Genomic DNA, 24,610 nt, shown 5'->3' with positions numbered 1-24,610 from the left:
TATTTGAACGGCATCCAGGGGTTAATATCATCAACACTATTTGAACGGCATCCAGGGGTTAATATCATCAACACTATTTGAACGGCATCCAGGGGGTTAATATCATCAACACTATTTGAACAGCATCCAGGGGGTTAATATCATCAACACTATTTGAACGGCATCCAGGGGTTAATATCATCAACACTATTTGAACGGCATCCAGGGGGTTAATATCATCAACACTATTTGAACGGCATCCAGGGGGTTAATATCATCAACACTATTTGAACGGCATCCAGGGTTAATATCATCAACACTATTTGAACGGCATCCGGGGGTTAATATCATCAACACTATTTGAACGGCATCCAGGGGTTAATATCATCAACACTATTTGAACGGCATCCAGGGGTTAATATCATCAACACTATTTGAACGGCATCCAGGGGGTTAATATCATCAACACTATTTGAACGGCATCCAGGGGTTAATATCATCAACACTATTTGAACGGCATCCGGGGTTAATATCATCAACACTATTTGAACGGCATCCAGGGGTTAATATCATCAACACTATTTGAACGGCATCCAGGGGTTAATATCATCAACACTATTTGAACGGCATCCGGGGGTTAATATCATCAACACTATTTGAACGGCATCCAGGGGGTTAATATCATCAACACTATTTGAACGGCATCCAGGGGTTAATATCATCAACACTATTTGAACGGCATCCAGGGGTTAATATCATCAACACTATTTGAACGGCATCCAGGGGTTAATATCATCAACACTATTTGAACGGCATCCAGGGGTTAATATCATCAACACTATTTGAACGGCATCCAGGGGTTAATATCATCAACACTATTTGAACGGCATCCAGGGGTTAATATCATCAACACTATTTGAACGGCATCCATGGGGTTAATATCATCAACACTATTTGAACGGCATCCAGGGTTAATATCATCAACACTATTTGAACGGCATCCAGGGGTTAATATCATCAACACTATTTGAACGGCATCCAGGGGTTAATATCATCAACACTATTTGAACGGCATCCAGGGGTTAATATCATCAACACTATTTGAACGGCATCCAGGGGTTAATATCATCAACACTATTTGAACGGCATCCATCCAGGGTTAATATCATCAACACTATTTGAACGGCATCCAGGGGTTAATATCATCAACACTATTTGAACGGCATCCAGGGGTTAATATCATCAACACTATTTGAACGGCATCCAGGGGTTAATATCATCAACACTATTTGAACGGCATCCAGGGGTTAATATCATCAACACTATTTGAACGGCATCCAGGGGTTAATATCATCAACACTATTTGAACGGCATCCGGGGGTTAATATCATCAACACTATTTGAACGGCATCCAGGGGTTAATATCATCAACACTATTTGAACGGCATCCAGGGGTTAATATCATCAACACTATTTGAACGGCATCCATGGGGTTAATATCATCAACACTATTTGAACGGCATCCATGGGGTTAATATCATCAACACTATTTGAACGGCATCCAGGGGGTTAATATCATCAACACTATTTGAACGGCATCCAGGGGGTTAATATCATCAACACTATTTGAACGGCATCCAGGGGTTAATATCATCAACACTATTTGAACGGCATCCAGGGGGTTAATATCATCAACACTATTTGAACGGCATCCAGGGGTTAATATCATCAACACTATCATCAACACTATTTGAACGGCATCCAGGGGTTAATATCATCAACACTATTTGAACGGCATCCACGGGGGTTAATATCATCAACACTATTTGAACGGCATCCAGTGGTTAATATCATCAACACTATTTGAACGGCATCCAGGGGGTTAATATCATCAACACTATTTGAACGGCATCCAGGGGTTAATATCATCAACACTATTTGAACGGCATCCGGGGGTTAATATCATCAACACTATTTGAACGGCATCCAGGGGTTAATATCATCAACACTATTTGAACGGCATCCAGGGGTTAATATCATCAACACTATTTGAACGGCATCCAGGGGTTAATATCATCAACACTATTTGAACGGCATCCATGGGGTTAATATCATCAACACTATTTGAACGGCATCCATAGGGTTAATATCATCAACACTATTTGAACGGCATCCAGGGGGTTAATATCATCAACACTATTTGAACGGCATCCATGGGGTTAATATCATCAACACTATTTGAACGGCATCCAGGGGGTTAATATCATCAACACTATTTGAACGGCATCCAGGGGGTTAATATCATCAACACTATTTGAACGGCATCCAGGGGTTAATATCATCAACACTATTTGAACGGCATCCAGGGGTTAATATCATCAACACTATTTGAACGGCATCCAGGGGGTTAATATCATCAACACTATTTGAACGGCATCCTAGGGGTTAATATCATCAACACTATTTGAACGGCATCCAGGGGTTAATATCATCAACACTATTTGAACGGCATCCAGGGGGTTAATATCATCAACACTATTTGAACGGCATCCAGGGGGTAATATCATCAACACTATTTGAACGGCATCCAGGGTTAATATCATCAACACTATTTGAACGGCATCCAGGGTTAATATCATCAACACTATTTGAACGGCATCCAGGGTTAATATCATCAACACTATTTGAACGGCATCCAGGGGGTTAATATCATCAACACTATTTGAACGGCATCCAGGGGGTTAATATCATCAACACTATTTGAACGGCATCCAGGGGTTAATATCATCAACACTATTTGAACGGCATCCAGGGGTTAATATCATCAACACTATTTGAACGGGCATCTATTTGAACGGGGTTAATATCATCAACACTATTTGAACGGCATCCAGGGGTTAATATCATCAACACTATTTGAACGGCATCCAGGGGTTAATATCATCAACACTATTTGAACGGCATCCGGGGGTTAATATCATCAACACTATTTGAACGGCATCCGGGGGTTAATATCATCAACACTATTTGAACGGCATCCAGGGGGTTAATATCATCAACACTATTTGAACGGCATCCATGGGGTTAATATCATCAACACTATTTGAACGGCATCCAGGGGGTTAATATCATCAACACTATTTGAACGGCATCCGGGGGTTAATATCATCAACACTATTTGAACGGCATCCAGGGGTTAATATCATCAACACTATTTGAACGGCATCCAGGGGTTAATATCATCAACACTATTTGAACGGCATCCAGGGTTAATATCATCAACACTATTTGAACGGCATCCGGGTTAATATCATCAACACTATTTGAACGGCATCCAGGGGTTAATATCATCAACACTATTTGAACGGCATCCAGGGGGTTAATATCATCAACACTATTTGAACGGCATCCAGGGGTTAATATCATCAACACTATTTGAACGGCATCCGGGGTTAATATCATCAACACTATTTGAACGGCATCCAGGGGTTAATATCATCAACACTATTTGAACGGCATCCAGGGTTAATATCATCAACACTATTTGAACGGCATCCAGGGTTAATATCATCAACACTATTTGAACGGCATCCAGGGGTTAATATCATCAACACTATTTGAACAGCATCCAGGGGTTAATATCATCAACACTATTTGAACGGCATCCAGGGGTTAATATCATCAACACTATTTGAACGGCATCCAGGGGTTAATATCATCAACACTATTTGAACGGCATCCAGGGGTTAATATCATCAACACTATTTGAACGGCATCCAGGGGTTAATATCATCAACACTATTTGAACGGCATCCGGGGTTAATATCATCAACACTATTTGAACGGCATCCAGGGGTTAATATCATCAACACTATTTGAACGGGCATCCAGGGGTTAATATCATCAACACTATTTGAACGGCATCCAGGGGTTAATATCATCAACACTATTTGAACGGCATCCGGGGGTTAATATCATCAACACTATTTGAACGGCATCCAGGGGTTAATATCATCAACACTATTTGAACGGCATCCAGGGTTAATATCATCAACACTATTTGAACGGCATCCAGGGGTTAATATCATCAACACTATTTGAACGGCATCCGGGTGGTTAATATCATCAACACTATTTGAACGGCATCCATAGGGTGAATATCATCAACACTATTTGAACGGCATCCATGGGGTTAATATCATCAACACTATTTGAACGGCATCCAGGGGGTTAATATCAACACTATTTGAACGGCATCCAGGGGGTTAATATCATCAACACTATTTGAACGGCATCCAGGGGGTTAATATCATCAACACTATTTGAACGGCATCCAGGGGTTAATATCATCAACACTATTTGAACGGCATCCAGGGGGTTAATATCATCAACACTATTTGAACGGCATCCAGGGGTTAATATCATCAACACTATTTGAACGGCATCCGGGGTTAATATCATCAACACTATTTGAACGGCATCCAGGGGTTAATATCATCAACACTATTTGAACGGCATCCAGGGGTTAATATCATCAACACTATTTGAACGGCATCCAGGGTTAATATCATCAACACTATTTGAACGGCATCCAGGGGTTAATATCATCAACACTATTTGAACGGCATCAGGGGTTAATATCATCAACACTATTTGAACGGCATCCGGGGGTTAATATCATCAACACTATTTGAACGGCATCCAGGGGTTAATATCATCAACACTATTTGAACGGCATCCAGGGGTTAATATCATCAACACTATTTGAACGGCATCCAGGGGTTAATATCATCAACACTATTTGAACGGCATCCGGGGGTTAATATCATCAACACTATTTGAACGGCATCCGGGGTTAATATCATCAACACTATTTGAACGGCATCCAGGGGTTAATATCATCAACACTATTTGAACGGCATCCAGGGGTTAATATCATCAACACTATTTGAACGGCATCCAGGGGTTAATATCATCAACACTATTTGAATCGGCATCCGGGGGTTAATATCATCAACACTATTTGAACGGCATCCAGGGGTTAATATCATCAACACTATTTGAACGGCATCCAGGGTTAATATCATCAACACTATTTGAACGGCATCCAGGGTTAATATCATCAACACTATTTGAACGGCATCCAGGGGTTAATATCATCAACACTATTTGAACGGCATCCAGGGGTTAATATCATCAACACTATTTGAATGGCATCCATCCAGGGGTTAATATCATCAACACTATTTGAACGGCATCCAGGGGTTAATATCATCAACACTATTTGAACGGCATCCAGGGGTTAATATCATCAACACTATTTGAACGGCATCCAGGGGTTAATATCATCAACACTATTTGAACGGCATCAGGGGGGTTAATATCATCAACACTATTTGAACGGCATCCAGGGGTTAATATCATCAACACTATTTGAACGGCATCCAGGGGTTAATATCATCAACACTATTTGAACGGCATCCGGGGGTTAATATCATCAACACTATTTGAACGGCATCCAGGGGTTAATATCATCAACACTATTTGAACGGCATCCAGGGGTTAATATCATCAACACTATTTGAACGGCATCCAGGGGTTAATATCATCAACACTATTTGAACGGCATCCAGGGGTTAATATCATCAACACTATTTGAACGGCATCCATAGGGTTAATATCATCAACACTATTTGAACGGCATCCAGGGGGTTAATATCATCAACACTATTTGAACGGCATCCAGGGGGTTAATATCATCAACACTATTTGAACGGCATCCAGGGTTAATATCATCAACACTATTTGAACGGCATCCAGGGTTAATATCATCAACACTATTTGAACGGCATCCAGGGGTTAATATCATCAACACTATTTGAACGGCATCCAGGGGTTAATATCATCAACACTATTTGAACGGCATCCAGGGTTAATATCATCAACACTATTTGAACGGCATCCAGGGGTTAATATCATCAACACTATTTGAACGGCATCCAGGGGTTAATATCATCAACACTATTTGAACGGCATCCAGGGGGTTAATATCATCAACACTATTTGAACGGCATCCAGGGGTTAATATCATCAACACTATTTGAACGGCATCCAGGGGGTTAATATCATCAACACTATTTGAACGGCATCCAGGGTTAATATCATCAACACTATTTGAACGGCATCCAGTGGGTTAATATCATCAACACTATTTGAACGGCATCCAGGGGTTAATATCATCAACACTATTTGAACGGCATCCAGGGGTTAATATCATCAACACTATTTGAACGGCATCCAGGGGTTAATATCATCAACACTATTTGAACGGCATCCGGGGTTAATATCATCAACACTATTTGAACGGCATCCAGGGGTTAATATCATCAACACTATTTGAACGGCATCCAGGGGTTAATATCATCAACACTATTTGAACGGCATCCAGGGTTAATATCATCAACACTATTTGAACGGCATCGGGGGTTAATATCATCAACACTATTTGAACGGCATCCAGGGGGTTAATATCATCAACACTATTTGAACGGCATCCAGGGTTAATATCATCAACACTATTTGAACGGCATCCAGGGGTTAATATCATCAACACTATTTGAACGGCATCCAGGGGTTAATATCATCAACACTATTTGAACGGCATCCAGGGTTAATATCATCAACACTATTTGAACTGGCATCCAGGGGTTAATATCATCAACACTATTTGAACGGCATCCAGGGGTTAATATCATCAACACTATTTGAACGGCATCCAGGGTTAATATCATCAACACTATTTGAACGGCATCCAGGGGTTAATATCATCAACACTATTTGAACGGCATCCAGGGGTTAATATCATCAACACTATTTGAACGGCATCCAGGGGGTTAATATCATCAACACTATTTGAACGGCATCCAGGGGGTTAATATCATCAACACCATTTGAACGGCATCCAGGGGGTTAATATCATCAACACTATTTGAACGGCATCCAGGGGTTAATATCATCAACACTATTTGAACGGCATCCAGGGGGTTAATATCATCAACACTATTTGAACGGCATCCAAGGGGTTAATATCATCAACACTATTTGAACGGCATCCAGGGGTTAATATCATCAACACTATTTGAACGGCATCCAGGGTTAATATCATCAACACTATTTGAACGGCATCCAGGGGTTAATATCATCAACACTATTTGAACGGGCATCCAGGGTTAATATCATCAACACTATTTGAACGGCATCCAGGGGTTAATATCATCAACACTATTTGAACGGCATCCAGGGGTTAATATCATCAACACTATTTGAACGGCATCCAGGGGTTAATATCATCAACACTATTTGAACGGCATCCGGGGGGTTAATATCATCAACACTATTTGAACGGCATCCAGGGGTTAATATCATCAACACTATTTGAACGGCATCCAGGGGTTAATATCATCAACACTATTTGAACGGAACAGGGGTTAATATCATCCACGGCATCCGGGGTTAATATCATCAACACTATTTGAAACAGGGGCATCATCCAGGGGTTAATATCATCAACACTATTTGAACGGCATGAACCAGGGTTGATATCATCAACACTATTTGAACGGCATCCAGGGGCATGGACGGCATCCAGGGAGTTATATCATCAACACTAAACTGAGGGGCAAAAGAAACGATCATTTTTGTATTTGAACGTGCATCCAGTTGGGTTAATATGCAGACTGTCAACAGAACAATTGAAACAATTTTTTGTAGAGTTTTGTGACGTTCTTCACAGGAGGTTCAAATGTCCGGTTTTCGATCATGACAACACATGCACATCAGTACTGACAGAGTGTCTTTGAGTGTCCAACTTCTCAGTAGCGAGTGTGTCCACCTCTTGCAGCGATACATGCTGCCACACGACGTCGTGCAGAGTGCACAAGACGTCTGATCACGTGACCTGGGATGCGACGCCATTCTTCCAGGAGCCAAAGCGTTTCTTGTCTGTGGGGATGTTGACGTTGCTTAACCTGACGGCCGAGATGATCCCATAGGTGCTCAATAGGTGATAAATCGGGGGATCTTGCTGGCCAAGGAATGACGTTTACATTGTTGTTGTTCAGGAAGTTCCGGGTAACAACAGCAGTGTGGGGAGTAGCGTTATCCTGCTGAAACAACACGCCTCGATTTTGCTGGAGGAAGGGTAACACGACAGGTGGTAAAACAACATCAATGTATCGACGGGCATTCAGGTTTCCCTCTATCACCAACAAGTCAGTCTTCCTCTCGCCACAAATTCCCCCCCCCCCCATCACACTACCGCCGCCAAACGTCTCAACTTCCTGAACGCAACAACGTGTTGTGCGTCTGTAGACTCGTACCCGACCATCAGCTTTGTTCAACTGGAAGCGGCTCTCGTCACTGAAGAGTACCCGGCGCCAGTTCCGCGGCTGCCACTGCCGAACTCTACGTGCCCAAGCCAATCGACGACGTCGATGTTCACGCGTTAACGTCACGCCCCGGAATGGTCTGTAGGCTCTGATACCGAATCGGCGGAGTCGTCTGGATATGGTCCTTCTACTGACTGGATGGGTAAGGCTGGTTGTTGCTGATGACGTCACAGTCAGGAATCTGTTGCGCAAGTGAAGCACCCGTAAATGGCGGTCTTCCTGAGGGGGTGGTTACGGGTGGTCTCCCTGTCCTAGGCCTGTCTGCAGTCCGACCTGTTGTTCTGAAGCGTGTCATCAGTCTGGTGATGGTTTTCTTGCTGCAACCCATGATTCTTGCAACGTGACTGTGAGAAGCACCCAGCTGCAACATCCCAATAGCTCGTTCTCTCTGTTCTGCCGTGAGTCGAGGCATGTTCTTTGTGTCCAACGTATTGAAGTGATGAATTCGAACAGTCGAGCATAATTTTTATACTGTACTTTCATACGGGTATGTTTCCACAGAAGCATGCTAAAAACGTGAATAAAAGCAATTTTCATGCTTACAAAAAACTCCACGTGGATTTCCTTTCTGTGAGACGTGGGGATGCGTTCGGGAGATGTGGTCCTAACTAAATTTCCGTCATAACGAAAACAGAAGAACTGTTTTTTACAATTTTACTTTGGGGACGTTTCTTTTTGCCCCTCAGTTTATTTGAACGGCATCCAGTGGGTTAATATCATCAACACTATTTGAGCGGTATCCAGGGGGTTAATATCATCAACACTATTTGAACGGTATTCAGGGGTTTAATATCAACACTATTTGAACAGGTAACATTTGTTTTTTTAAATATGTGAAGAACTCAGGGATATGTGTGCTGCAGCTGAGTGTTAAACATGTGCGAGGTAATTGGCGTTTCATGAAGACCTTACGTGAAACGGGATTTTGTAAACACGGTCAAATAGGCGCGGTGGGGTAGCCCAGTGGTTGAAGCGTTCGCTCGTCACACCGAAGACCCGGGTTTGATTCCCCACATGGCTACAATGTGTGAAGCCCATTTCTGGTGTTCCCCGTCGTGATATTGCTGGAATATTGCTAAAAGCGGCATAAAACAAAGCTAAGTCACTTACTCACCCTCTCACTATCAATTATAACGGAAAACTCACTTCAGCGTTCGTGTTTGCCTGCCACCCAGACGATTTAAAGGTTATCCCAAGGTTCTATTGGTGACCTGACAAAAAAACATCCCACTGATCCCTAATTGGTTATTTTTCAAATTCAGTTCAACGGGTAAATACCCGATATTTACATTTACAGCATACAGTAAACGATGCCGCGAATGGCGAAATCGTCATGTGTCAAAAATGGCCAGATTTCCGATGTACATAATTCTTACTGGTCATTTCAGCAATTGTGGTTTACCTAAAAACAGTGTGTTAGATCAAGAAACAGAGAACTGGGGCAGATATTTGTCTTTCTGGCATCCAGGGATTTATATAGCTGAGATGATTTGGGTGATGATTGTTTTCAGTTTAATTTTGTATACCGTGTGTTTAGTCACTGTTGAAGGGGTACATTTCCCTGTGGCACCAAAAGGGTTAAATCTCAGCAGTAATCAGATACATATGTCCATTCTTCCTTTGTTAAACGACACCGACCACATGGTACTTGACTAACACTGCTTGTGGTGCATGGCATGAAGCCAGCATTGCGCCGCTCTCTGTCCTATCTGGCTGAGAAGACGGCCGGGCACCTCAGTGTATACCTGTGACGTCACCAGCAGTGTGGCGTCACTGTCACTGTACAAATGGCGCCATGTCAGCTGGGGTGAACCTCTGCTCAGTCTGAGGTCACAGAGTGCAGCGACATGTAAACAAACAGTTTGTTGTTGTCGGTTTCACAATTCGCGATATTCTCAGAACAAAATTAACACAGAATAATGTTAAGACGGGCGACGTTTACGTACAATCACTCACCGTTCATATTTACACTCACTTCACAATTTTCTTACCTGATCACGCGAGGTTCCAAACACAACAAATGACAAAATGTCTGAAAATACTTTCAACAAGTTTTATTTATATTCACAAAGTAAAAGGAAATCACGTGAATCGTGACACACGACAACGTGGACGGCACACACCGCGTCAGTGTCAGTAACGACATGTGCACCGTCACCGTCCACACCGACACCGACTTCAGTGTCCACCACGTGACACCAGGAACTCCGCCACTCGCGGATGTCCCTTGTATCTCGCCCAGTCAACCGCTGTCTCCCCGTCGTTGTTCCTGGCGTTGACGTCCGCCAGGTTCCTGGACACGATCAGCTTCACCTTCTCCAGGTCTCCACCCATACAGGCGAAGTGAAGGATGTTGTCACCGTCCCCGTCCACCAGCGACACATCAGCCCCTCTACCCACCAGGAACTCCACCACATCGCTGTGTCCATACCGTGCTGCCTCCATCACCGGTGTCCAGCTGTTGTATCCTCTACTGTTGATGTCCAGCAGGTTCCTGGACACGATCAGCTTAACCGTCTCCAGGTCTCCACCATAACAGGCCCAGTGAAGGACGTTGTCACCGTTCCTGTCCACCAGCGACACATCAGCCCCTCTACCCACCAGGAACTCCACCACATCGCTGTGTCTGTTCCATGCTGCCGCCATCACCGGTGTCGTGATGTATCCTCCTCTCGTGTTGATGTCCACGTGACCCGCTGCCAGGATCCGCTTCACTGTCTCCAGGTCACCGTCCTTGCTGGCGGAGAAGAGGCGGCGGCCTGCTGCTGGTGATGGAGTCGCTGCAACACAACGTAAACATCAGACATCTGTGTCACACATCTACAATGTCTTCACCATGTTGATACGTGACTCGGACATTGCTGCATCGTTTAAACAATTCCATCATGGCTGACAACAATACAACATGGCGGGAATGTCAACATGTGGTTTCTGGGATAAACGATGGTGTGTTTAACACAGAACTTTCTGTTAGAGCCAGAAGTTGTAGCAATATTTTGTGCACGGCTGGAGAGTGATGATGTTTGTTGAGCTTTACAAGTTGATAATGTCAGTACAAATGTTGTTTGGTATTTATTAGGGCAATAAGATGTAAGGCTGCCTGCTGGGTTTTCCCACCTACCGTGTGGATCAGAGTCGTGTGTGGTCACTGGCGTTGGTGGAACCGTGGTGTTCGGGCTCGGGTCAGTCGTGGCTGAAACAGGGAATATGTTGTTCACAAAACTATATAACTACTAGCTTCAGTTTTCGCCTTTCCACATAAGTTGTGCCATTCAATATTATGTATGATTTAATTCCAAATACATCTTTTACGGAAGATGTATTAAATATATATGGTTCAATTTGATTTAGATAACTCTTCATCGAGACCGCGTGTCTATGCAGGAAAAAAGCAACCCTTCCTAAATTTAGTTTTTACAGTTTGAAATCCTGTGATTGACAACATGAACGTCGATCGATATAATAGGTGAGACTCATCCCTCAAGTCAGAATCTCCACAGGTATATACATCAGCGTGTTAAATGGAAGAAAAATTAAGGACTGAGCTTCCTGCCTGCTGGGTTTTCTAACCTACCGTGTAGATCAGAGTCTTGTGTCGTCACTGGCGCTAGTGAAGCCGTGTTGCTCGGGCTCGGGTCAGTGGAGGCTGAAACAGGGAATATTTTAGTCAGAAAACTATACATAGCACATAAGCATTATAACTACTGGTCTCAGTTTTCTCTTCCCACAAATGTTTTGCCTTTCAATAGTATGTATGAATAAATTCAAAATACATATGTTATAGCAGAGGTATTAAATATTAATATGTGGTTTGATTTGATCGAGATACCTGTTCATAAAAGACCGCGTGTCTCTGCAGGAAAAAAGAGAACACTTCCTAAATTTATTTTTACAGTTTGAATCTGACAATGTAATAAGCTGTGCACTGACTGTATGTTAACAGCTGAAATGCTCCTCTTTGTTGAAATGCTGTAACTGAATAGATTGTTTTTTTTTGTTTTGAAATATAAACATTAACGGTGAAACTAAAGAATCTGTTCGCCCCCAGGGTTGGGGCTAGGTTAGGGGCGAGTATATTCTACGGGGACTTCATATATAAACATACATCATTATTTACATTATTACACTGAAAGTAAAAGTAGATAAAGAAACAAAAACATCTGCACTTATACCTACTCATAATTCCTCTTTATGGAATCACCACCTGCTTAGTCTGACTTCATTTATCGTGACTGGAATTCAAAATGCCTTTCCATTATGTCCCCACCCCACCCCACCCTTCCTGTTAAGTGTACATGGTATTTTAGGCAATATTCCGTAAATTCTAATGTGAAGCAGATTAAAACTTCAGTGTTTATCACGCAATGTGTAGGGCAGCATGGCAACTTTCCTCGGTGTTTGTGCAACACAGTTGTAATTTGTGTCAGGAAAACTCCTCACACAACTGTTAACTGAGGCGGAAACTGTAGCTGACACAACCGTTCCTGTTGTTGGAAGCAGCGTGCTTTGATATACAACAAGTGTACAAACACGTGGCAGTGTGAGGTGGTAAAGATCGAAATGTCGGCTGTACGAGTGATTAACATTCTCCGTCTGTTTCAATGTTAGAAATAACGAGAAAAAAGCATAGTTGCCTTTCCATAATCTACATTCTACTGCATTTTTTAAAAGTGTTGCAGAAATACATATGTTCCACATAAAGGTTTCAGTGTTAAAAGAGCTAGCTACAGGCCTTCAATGTAAACATTCAGCTGATACTGTCGGTCGTGTGCTATAAAGGGGGGATGTATACTCATGGGACATAAGTATTCGTCAGTCGGCAAAATTCTCATAGACTTGCATGTTATTTAGTGTAGCTGTAATAATTTTCATGAATTCGGTTTTCGTTATTTGGTTGTCAAATTTTGCAGGTTGTTAGGAAATCATCTTGGTCACAGATACATAATTTCCATGTAATGTTCCTTCAAGTATTTACTGCATTGTAGTTACATGAGCAACATATAGATCTATATACAACCTTGTGTATTCTTTCCCCATAGACTGCCATGTTAAAAATTGTCTTAACCATGTGACACGCATCAATCAAAGTGCAGTCATTCTTGAAATACTGAATGGAAAATAGAACGGAAAATATGTCTTTGCAGCTGAGATGATTCATGACACGTGTAAAATATGAACAAGATCAAACGACAAATAAATTCAAGATGATGTTTCTAGCAGCACCAAGTTAACAATTAAGTCTATAGAAATTATGCACAATGACAAATACTTATGTCCAATGACTGTATTTCAATGCAATGCAGTTATTCATTGCCACAGAACACAAGATATAGACTCCATTAAAGATATTCCGGACACTTGACGTAACTTCCATAGACTTGTAAACATGTTAATTTAATGTAGCATAAAGAATTTTCATGAATTTAATTTGCGTATGATCCAAGTCAAATTTTGCACATTTGTGAGGAATCATCGTACCTACAATTACATAATCTTTGTTTAATTTTCCATTGCTTATTTATCGAATGACAACAATTTAATCAACACGTGCACAGTGCCGTGATTTCCTTTAACATGGCGGCCTATGGGATTGTGCATTGTGGAAGTATAAGTAAGTTGATAAATGTGATGTCATTAGTTACATAGTGGTCAGGAGAATTGAACTGAAATTATGAGCGCAGAGCAGAGATGATTTCAAATTTTTCTGTCAAATTTGAGAAAAATCTATTCTAAACTCACCTCATGAAAATTATTTATGCTACACTGAAATATCATGTAAGTCTATGGAAATGACGTCAAGTGTCCGAATATGCACATGAAACACATCCGTTACTTGACTGGAGAGATTTAAAATAATCTCATAAAATCTTCCGTGACTGTTGTAAATGTTATCAGTTCAAAGGATGAAACTTAAAAACTCCTGTAACCTTCATATCGATTTACACTATTTCGTCTAATTTTCTTAAATCAGTTTAAAAGTAGAAACTGAGAACTTACCCACCAATAACGTACGTCCTAACACGAGCCACACATCTCACTGCTAGTTATAAAATGCCTTGGTCTGGCGACGCCACGACCGCAAAGCTGCCAGCTATGACGTCATTGTGACGTTTCAGGTTAGGAGCATGGCAACGTTTGGCGCTTGACTGCTTGTACTGGGTGCCGTTCCACTTACCGATCTTATCTGAGATCAATCTTAGCAAGTTACACCAATTTTACAATCCTCTTAGCTAAAAAAAAAAGTTACACCCGTTCCACTAACCGATCTTAGGCTGTTTGTAGCCGGTCCCGATCTTACGATCCGATCCAAGCTTAGATCGAGACTCTTTCTTGCGAGAGATAGAGAAATGCGAGGAAGTAGTTTTCGAACCAAGTGTAAACGTGCACACTCCGGCACAGCGATGACTTAACATAACATCACTGCCACAGGCAAATTTGCATATCACGTGACCGGACATTTCTCTTGTTTGTAATCAAACGCGCATATTCATAATAAGAAGAGACTGGACCCACGAAAGCTTTTCGGCGCTCTCTCTTCATAATGTTTTACATTGTTACATATATATTCTTCCACAACTGCAACAGTTAGGTCTATGACAGTACATATTTTAATTAGATATCAAACTGGCTGCATTGTTTGCTTCGATGACAGCACGTGGAGCCGTACAACCTATGTAAACAAAGGATCGCTACGCAAATCGAAATAGTGTTACATGTTTTTGGATATTTTCTCAGTGAAACTAAACCATTCTATTAAAGATGTTTAGTTAGATGTGTAGACTCGTCAAAAATAAAAGAGTGAAAGAAATATGTACATTTTAATGAAGGGACATTGCAAGATGTGAGGAATCGTCACATTTTTCTGGCCTGTGGCAGAGATACTATGCTGGCTTGCCGCATGGAACTCTGGGTAGGAGAGTGCGTGGAGAAAAAACCTCGAGGAAAATGTTAGGGTAGTGAGCACCTTGGTTTCAGGGGCAAGTGCGGCTGAACGCCTCTACCTAGACTAACAACTAGTCTCTGAAATGAACATATTTTACTGACAAAAAGTTCATAGTAAAACATAAATGAAATATAATGAAAAGGAGCCCTGAGACTTTCTTCATTTTCAGACCTGAAGCTGAGGAAATCTAGACTTGCCACAATTTCTAGACTTGCGTTGGCTTTCTTGGATATATTTGCTTCAGAGTCTGTACGACAGACTAGCCTCTACCTCGCCACAAGCACACCATCTGATAACGTATCTAGAATCTAGTCTAGTCAGTAGTCTTGAAAAACACGCGGCCTGAATCCCCTACCAAATAAGTCGGGTGAAATCAAACATATTTGTATCTTTTTGTTTCAGAACATTGTTCACTTCACGACCCGTCCCTATTCTTAACCATGACGTTGTAATATTGTTGTACAAATGTATTACACCGACACCCTCGGCTGTGTTCCCATGACGACAGTGGTCAGACTGGCCTGACATTTGTAAGGCTTCAGTGCAGTGTTTGTTTACATCACAGAATTAACATATTCATTTCATGGTTATCAAAGAATCGACCGATCCAGTCTGTCAATCAAAACTGACACATGCGTCAATTTTGGCCAATCAGCAGGCCGGGCGCGCTGTGTGGATTTGTCAGACTTATTTCCGGGGGTCAAACGATGCCTCCAAAGCGATGTGCTTCGAATTATGCCATTCACACTTGCTATATCTATTACATATTGCTGCGATTTCATGTGTACCTTTAACACAACCATTACGATCAAGCCAAAAGATTTGAGGCGGATCAAGTAGTGTGATAGGTCTCGCGATCAGTTAAATGTCGGCATATATCGTTCACGAAACCTACGTCTGCTCGAAGGTGAGAATTTGCACGAATTTCGACACTTTCGCACACGTGCAAAATCATTACCAATGAATGACAACAAATAGCAGTTTAAGTCTTTGCGAGTGTTATAAACACGGACATTTTTTGTAACTGCAAAAATGTTTTTGCTTAACGTTTTTAGTCAATACTGGGCATTGAGTTGGTACGCCATAAAGCTGAAATGAGACAGGCGAAATCAGATCGCTTTAAAGCCGTGACACAATGTAAACAAATCTGACAGCGACCTAATTTCGGTTAGGGTCGACCGAAATAGCAAAACTTGTTACATTAAAGGACAATGTGGTGGATATTGTTGCCTTCGCTCTTAGATATTCTTAAATTTGTCACACATTTTTGGATGTTTAATAGTTTCACAAGCACAATTTGAATGCCTACTGACAGTATCTGTTAATAGTGCAAAATATTCGAGGAGTAATATGTTTTATTCAAACGGAAATGTAGTCAGTGTCAGCAGTTGCCTATCCAAATATCAAAATTAATTCAAATTAGTGTCTATAAAACCATGCCTTAAATATTTTAGAATTTCTTTAAAGAGATGGGACCTTGAATTGAATTGTACCTTACTCCGTGTGGATCGGAGACCTATGTGAGAAGAATAGTGACTTTCTGGAATATTAAACGAAGTGAAATAAAAGTATATTTCTTAACCATGAGAACATTATTTGTTTTGAATTTTGTTACAACATAAATTTTTTACATGTAGGGGAGGTATATTGGTACATTTTAGGAGTAAAAACAGAACTGTTAATTTAATTAATTCACTGGACATGATAGCAAGGTATGTTTTAAAAATCTTGCGTCCTTTAGTAAACGTGGAAAGGTAATAAAATAAATAATAATCTAATCAATTATAAATAATTACTTAATTGACTGACATATCAGATTCATGTGATTTTAAGGCAGAACTAGGCAAACAAATTAAACACTATATACATATCATGGCAGAACAATCACTTGGTACTAACTAACTTGTTGACTCTTGTTTTAAGATATCTTTGTTTTTTTAAATAATATATTTACTAATAAAATTATTCTGAAAGTGATTACTAGTATCATAACTCGTAAAAAAGTTATTTCAACATCCAGAAAATTTGAAAAAAGGCTACGTTTTTGTCACACCCTGATCAGGCATTATTCAGTCTTGAAACAGAATAAGTTACAAAATTCTCAGTTGACTATTCATGTAAGTGGAATGAATATTGAAACATATATTAAACCCAGATTTGATGTAATACTTCTTAGAAATCATCAGATTTTAAGGAGGTTACCAATATTTGAAGACTGAGCCAAAGTAGTGTTTATTAAGATGTTGATTTTGGACAAATTGTTCAAGGTTTGTTGATGGTTATTTGGAAAATGAGCTTCATATTAAATTGCACACTGGTTTGAAGGAGGTGAAAGCTTCAGGACATTTTCATGTCTGTTTTCCTAAACATTTCGAACTTTGAAACAACTTTAATATATTTTTTGACACTGTTAAGTATCCCAGAAAAGGAAATAGATCAAAATCAGTGTTATGTCCCTTAGGGATATGGTCTCAGATGTAATAAAACAAAGAGTATTATTGTTTAAGAAACAATAATGTCAATATGTAATTTTATTGACAAAAAGCTTTGAACATAGGATATATTCTTTGTGCCTTATTTACATTAGTAGTTAGCAGTTAAATATCTCTGAAGAAAAGGCAGTATATTTGTATTTTGTGTAACATTCTATTTCAATCCTAGTTAATTGTTTGGATAACTGTGTATCCTCTGTTCAAAGATTTTGCATCACAGGTTTCCTATTTCTGGAAGATGGGTCAGTGTACAGGTGCAGACTGTATCCTGGATCTTCTTTGTGTTCTGGTGCTGTAACGTACCTGTACATAAATGCTGGCAGTTCATGAAGTCCAGTATTATGGAAGTTTGTAAATTAAGTTTCTACAACAAAGTACACATAGAAAAAACATTGGAAAGGATTTGCTTATATTCAGTGTCATTTCAGGATGGTGTACAGATTTTGAAGAGGGAAATTTTACTGAGAATTGCTGCAGATTAGCTGCTGAATATTTGCGTCTTGGTACGTCAGATACATCCATGGAAACATAATGTTTACAAGCCCAATCACCTTTTCCAGATTCCCTCGAAAGATCAAATATAGGTTATGCTGTGATTGATTTGTTTACATTAATATATACAGACAAATAAGGTGCACGAAGTAGTAGACGGGAAATATTTTTCTGCTTTGTTCATTAAAAGGTAGAAACCCATGTTTTCACATTATTGATGTAACTAAATTTGAACAACGGATAAATGAATACACGCGCACTGTTGACAATCTATTTATAGATACCGAAAAAATCTGCAACTTGAACATGTGGCGCTGTGTTCAGGGATTTTCTAAAATAACGATGGGAATGTTTGAGAAAAACAAACAAACATAATTCAGTTACCCCTCCCCTGCTAATATCTTATATTTAGACGGACGTGAATTGCCAGATAGAGTATTTGGTTCGAAAGAAAATACGCTTCGGGGCAGGAGCAGCAGCTGGCCGAGACGATTTTTCATCGGGAATGTAACTCATTTTCACTCGCCAATTGCAATCTGTCAACTAAAATCTATTAAAAATAAAATACGTATAACTTTCCTCTTTAAATATCATTCACAAACGACGGATACCACAAGAGAATTCATCAACAACGTTCGCAGTCACGTACGTTTCGCCGGCGGTGACGCCATTGTGATTAGTCAGTGGTTGTCCCCCCTAACGTCAAAAACGAAGTGGGCGGGGCTTATCGGCCGGGACTGGATCGGTCTATTGAACTTTGATCTTAACTTTACGATTGACTTGGGTAAGATTGGTTAGTGGAACGGTAAGCTGATCGTAACGTCACACTAAGATTGGGATTTTAGGGTTTACGATTGGCGTAGGGCTAAGATTGGTTAGTGGAACGGCACCCTGATCAACAACTCAGTATGAAAATATTTCTATCCAACCGAAGTTTGGCCTCCGGTTTTATCAGATGAAAGTAACATATTACAACACACTTCGCGTTAACTGTGCCATGACATGGACACGAACTGTATAAGCATATTGGGTACTTCCCTAATTCACTGACTGTTTGTATCCAAACTTCTAATATTTGTTTACAAAAATATAACTAAATGTCCATTTCAATGCATATGTGGATATCATAAGGCTCCAGAGGCTTAGATGTAAATAGCTGCGATCATTCTGTCAAACAAGACCATTGTCGTACTTACACTGAGTTTAGACACTAAACATATCCTTGAAAGACAATGTGTGGTTTTCTGAGTTTATTTTACGTGTAGACTGCATGTATTCCTCTACTCAGTCCAGGTGTGAAATACATACCGAGATATTTATGTTCATATACAGTATCCATAACACGTCCGCCTATTCAGAATACCATGGTTTTAGTCAGTTCCCTGTAAATGTCATGCAATGATTATTGGGTCTGGGGTTGTACTGTACAGGCCTGAAATGAAGGCTCTGGCCTGAAAACACCAGGTCGGGTCTTGACGAGTGAGTCTGAAAGCAGGTTTTACTGAAAGCAGGTCACAAAATTCGAAATAGGAAGTGGTGCTGTGTCCTGACGAAACCAGCTCGAATCTAATCAAGTGCAAAGGTACAGAAATAATTCAGTGTGAAAATAGCAGAGTTGAAATAAACAATACAAAGGCAATATTGTTACGACAGAGAATTAGTAATAGAAGTAATGTTAGTGATAATAATATTCACCTCGCAGCATCAGTGGTCAAGCTAGACGGAGGTTAGACATCCAGAGAAAATGAAATCATCTTCACACACCACCTGATCTTGATGCAATGTAGGATGAGATATGTAGCGCTTGCCCCACATATACAACCTCATTCCTGAAGTTGTACATGGGTATATAATATGATGAGATATGTAGCGCTTGCCCCACATATATAGCCTCATTCCTGAAGTTGTACATGGGTATATAATATGATGAGATATGTAGCGCTTGCCCCACATATATAGCCTCATTCCTGAAGTTGTACATGGGTATATAATATGATGAGATATGTAGCGCTTGCCCCACATATATAGCCTCATTCCTGAAGTTGTACATGGGTATATAATAAGATGAGATATGCAGCGCTTGCCCCACATATATAGCCTCATTACTGGAGTTGTCCATGGGTATATAATAAGATGAGATATGCAGCGCTTGCCCCACATATATAGCCTCATTACTGGAGTTGTACATGGGTATATAATATGATGAGATATGTAGCGCTTGCCCCACATATATAGCCTCATTCCTGAAGTTGTACATGGGTATATAATATGATGAGATATGTAGCGCTTGCCCCACATATATAGCCTCATTCCTGAAGTTGTACATGGGTATATAATAAGATGAGATATGTAGCGCTTGCCCAACATATATAGCCTCATTACTGGAGTTGTCCATGGGTATATAATAAGATGAGATATGTAGCGCTTGCCCCACATATATAGCCTCATTACTGGAGTTGTCCATGGGTATATAATATGATGAGATATGTAGCGCTTGCCCCACATATATAGCCTCATTCCTGAAGTTGTACATGGGTATATAATATGATGAGATATGTAGCGCTTGCCCCACATATATAGCCTCATTCCTGAAGTTGTACATGGGTATATAATAAGATGAGATATGTAGCGCTTGCCCCACATATATAGCCTCATTACTGGAGTTGTCCATGGGTATATAATAAGATGAGATATGTAGCGCTTGCCCCACATATATAGCCTCATTACTGGAGTTGTCCATGGGTATATAATAAGATGAGATATGTAGCGCTTGCCCCACATATATAGCCTCATTACTGGAGTTGTCCATGGGTATATAATAAGATGAGATATGTAGCGCTTGCTCCCACATATATAGCCTCATTACTGGAGTTGTACATGGGTATATAATAAGATGAGATATGTAGCGCTTGCCCCACATATATAGCCTCATTACTGGAGTTGTCCATGGGTATATAATAAGATGAGATATGTAGCGCTTGCCCCACATATATAACCTCATTCCTGAAGTTGTACATGGGTATATAATAAGATGAGATATGCAGCGCTTGCCCAACATATATAGCCTCATTACTGAAGTTGTACATGGGTATATAATAAGATTAGATATGCAGCGCTTGCCCCCCATATATAGCCTCATTCCTGAAGTTGTCCATGGGTATATAATAAGATGAGATATGCAGCGCTTGCCCCACATATATAGCCTCATTCCTGAAGTTGTACATGGGTATATAATAAGATGAGATATGCAGCGCTTGCCCCACATATATAGCCTCATTACTGGAGTTGTCCATGAGTATATAATAAGATGAGATATGCAGCGCTTGCCCCACATATACAATCTCATTACTGGATTTGTACATCGGGAGAGGGGGGACAGCGGGAAGTGTGGCTATTACATTGCAATGATGGGCCAGCCTGACGAAACGAATTCGAGTCCTGGGTGGTGGTGGGTCAGTATTGGGATAGTTCAGGCTGCATAAGAGGGGCGGGGTCCTGGACTGTACTGGAACACTGTAATACTAAACCAACAAGCACAAAGGCACATGTTTATGATCGTAATTCATATCCAGCGTGTTCCAGGGTGGTGTGTCAGTTATTCACTGATGTTAACTGTTTTGTTTTGCTGATTTAGTTCTATACATTACGATTTGCTAACAAAGATGTGGATAAGGGGCACAAACAAAGATGTGGATAAGGGGCACAAACAAAGATGTGGATAAGGGGCACAAACAAAGATGTGGATAAGGGGCACAAGAAGCCACAAATGTCCTGTGAACCCCGTGATAACGTGGCCAATAAACAATACGTTAACATGTACCGTAAAGCCTATGTTGCCATGCCCAATAAACAATACATTGACGTGTTCTGTGAAACCTATGTTAACATGGCCAATAAACAATACGTTAACATGTACCGTAAATCCTATGTTGCCATGCCCAATAAACAATACATTGACGTGTTCTGTGAAACCTATGTTAACATGGCCAATAAACAATACGTTGACATGTCCCGGGAAGTGTATGTTAACATGGCCAATAAACAAAACGTTGACGTGTTCTGTGAACCCTATGTTGCCATGCCCAATTAACAATGCGTTAATATGCTCTGTGAACGCTAAATGATGTTCACAATAAGCAACACGATATTTTGTACACAAGTTTGCAAACAGCCTTTGAAATGAAAACGTTTTAACACTGTCATGTTTGGACCTGAACGTTTTCCACAATGAAAAACGCTGAACATGCACGTCCAACATATTGTTTCAAAAGCAGAGGACAAATATTAAATGTGCATGCAGTATGACTGTAAAACATTGGCTTAATTGAAACGAAATAATGATGTTATTCTCATATCTTCCGGTGGAATATCAAAACAGAATGCTAATTGCGTTAAATCTCTGTTGAAGGTCTCACCTGCTGCAAAGTTCCAGGAAACGTCGTGGTCGAAGTTGTGAGTGACATCTGCGACAATGACGATGTTGTCAGCGAGCTTTCATTTCCATCACCGGTTTTACCTCTCTTTCCTCATACCACAACTTCTATTCAGCGCAATAAAGTCCTCTGTGAGTCCACTGATTACTTCCTTTGTATCAAGCAGATCTTCTTTGGTCTGGTTCAGTTGAGTGGTTAAACTCTGAATGTCTGTGGTAACCTCAGCTGATTTCTGTAGGTCATCCATGCACGATTCAACCTTGTTTATCATCGTCACACAACTTGTATTCAGCGCAATAAAGTCCCTCAGTAAGACCAATGACTTTTCGCTTTGTGTCACAAAGATCATCGTTAGTCTGATTTAGTTCGGACTTCAGCATCCTTGCATCACGCAAGTCAGCAACAGTCCGATTCAGCTGTGATGCGCGGATGTCTTCGGTCAATCTGCGACGTTGTTTTCGAAGACTCTTTCTGTAAGTGTCTCTATCCCGTTCAACACGTCTCAGCTGTTCTGCCAAGGTTTTGAGTTGTGACTTTGTGTATTGTACATTTGCCTTAACGCTTTGAACTTCCCTGAGAACATGTCCGGTAATAATGTTGCCAATATAGTCTTCGTTCATGATGTCGGTTATAGCTTGTTTGACGAGAGGCTTTATCAAGGGAGGGAGGAATCTTCCAGTCAGTTCTTTCAGTGATGACTCCAACACCTCAAACCTATTCATCAGTTTAGTCTCAGTATTAACAGCATTTAGCTTCCACGCGTGGATCTCTCCTTCCACCAGACGCACCCGTGTAGCCAAGGCTGCCAAACTGGCATCAGCATGGATGGCTTTTCACACCACACAACAGCAGACTGAAGAGTATAACTGTTGATACCTCCATCGCGCAAGAGAACTGAGTAGAGCAGCGGGGAAGACGACTGCGTCGCCGTCGGGTACACGGCTCTAATATAGCCCGACTCCAGTGTTTGGCAGAATGCCAGCTCGGGGAAACACATTCTCCACCAGTAGTTTCGTACACGTGGCATCAACAACAGACATGGCGGATAACTACATGAGAATATTGACATGTTATCCCACCATTGTTCTGTGTTTTGTCCCTATACACATAACATCAAATATTTATGGTAAGGCGCTTTACAAATGCTCTATATCATTATTATTATTATTATTATGTTTTACAGATTAAATATAATATGCAGCAGAGAGGGTTCGGGTGATCCTGGAACAGTGGTAAGGCTCATCATCAGCTCAGGCCCTTGCCCTCTACACGCGTAAGCAGCCCAGACAGCGAATGGGACTCTCCCAGGAAACGCCGCCTAGTCGAACCCACCAAGAACTTTCCGGATAATATGAAGGCTCCTCAACACTGCAGCCTTCTGCATTACCCAGAGTGTCAGAAGGGCTGTACTCCCGGTGGAGAACCCGGGCACTCTCCTGATCTGCGCCAAGAGATCAGGAGGTACCAAACCAAGGGCACCGAGAACAATGGGGAGCCTGGCAACAGTGTATTTGGGATGCAAGCGAGACATTTGAAAGGCGAGGTCTGCATATTTATAATGCTTTTCCTTAATCTTGCCAATCACATTGGTGTCAAAAGGGACAGAAAATTCAATGATATAAATATATTCATTGGCTTTATCAAAAAGGACAAGATCAGGTTTGTTGGCTGGAATTCTTCTGAGGCTGTATATGGGCCTATTCCACAGAAGTTTGAAAGCATCATTTTCCATGACGCCCTGGACATGTTCAGGGTCGTACCATGGATGGACCTCGGAGTCAAAGCCACAGGCATGTCGGAGACGGTAGTAAAAGTAACGAGCCA

At 40.9% G+C, this 24,610-nt stretch overlaps 1 protein-coding gene across 11 annotated transcripts in view; it reads right to left on the bottom strand.

The window, feature by feature from the left end:
• Window positions 1-10,465: 10,465 nt before the first annotated feature.
• Window positions 10,466-24,610, bottom strand: part of LOC124275922 (ankyrin repeat domain-containing protein 2-like) — a 74,965-nt gene continuing 60,820 nt past the window's right edge. For 3 of the 11 annotated variants that reach the window (XM_046711612.1, XM_046711611.1, XM_046711616.1), the window contains 3 exons: window positions 12,001-12,072; window positions 11,548-11,619; window positions 10,466-11,206 (listed from right to left, as the gene is read on the bottom strand). In XM_046711612.1, coding sequence (XP_046567568.1) covers window positions 10,605-11,206; window positions 11,548-11,619; window positions 12,001-12,072 — 746 coding nt within the window. In that variant the 3' untranslated portion in view covers window positions 10,466-10,604. The remainder of the gene's footprint in view (window positions 11,207-11,547; window positions 11,620-12,000; window positions 12,073-24,610) is intronic. The other 8 variants (XM_046711613.1, XM_046711618.1, XM_046711619.1 and 5 more) reach the window with 5 other exon arrangements.

This window comes from Haliotis rubra, unplaced genomic scaffold, assembly GCF_003918875.1.
Source record: "Haliotis rubra isolate DU_JTF1 unplaced genomic scaffold, ASM391887v1 Scf204, whole genome shotgun sequence".
Lineage (NCBI taxonomy): Eukaryota > Metazoa > Mollusca > Gastropoda > Lepetellida > Haliotidae > Haliotis > Haliotis rubra.
Note: the sequence above shows the minus strand (reverse complement) of the source record. Positions and strands in the feature narration are given on the sequence as shown.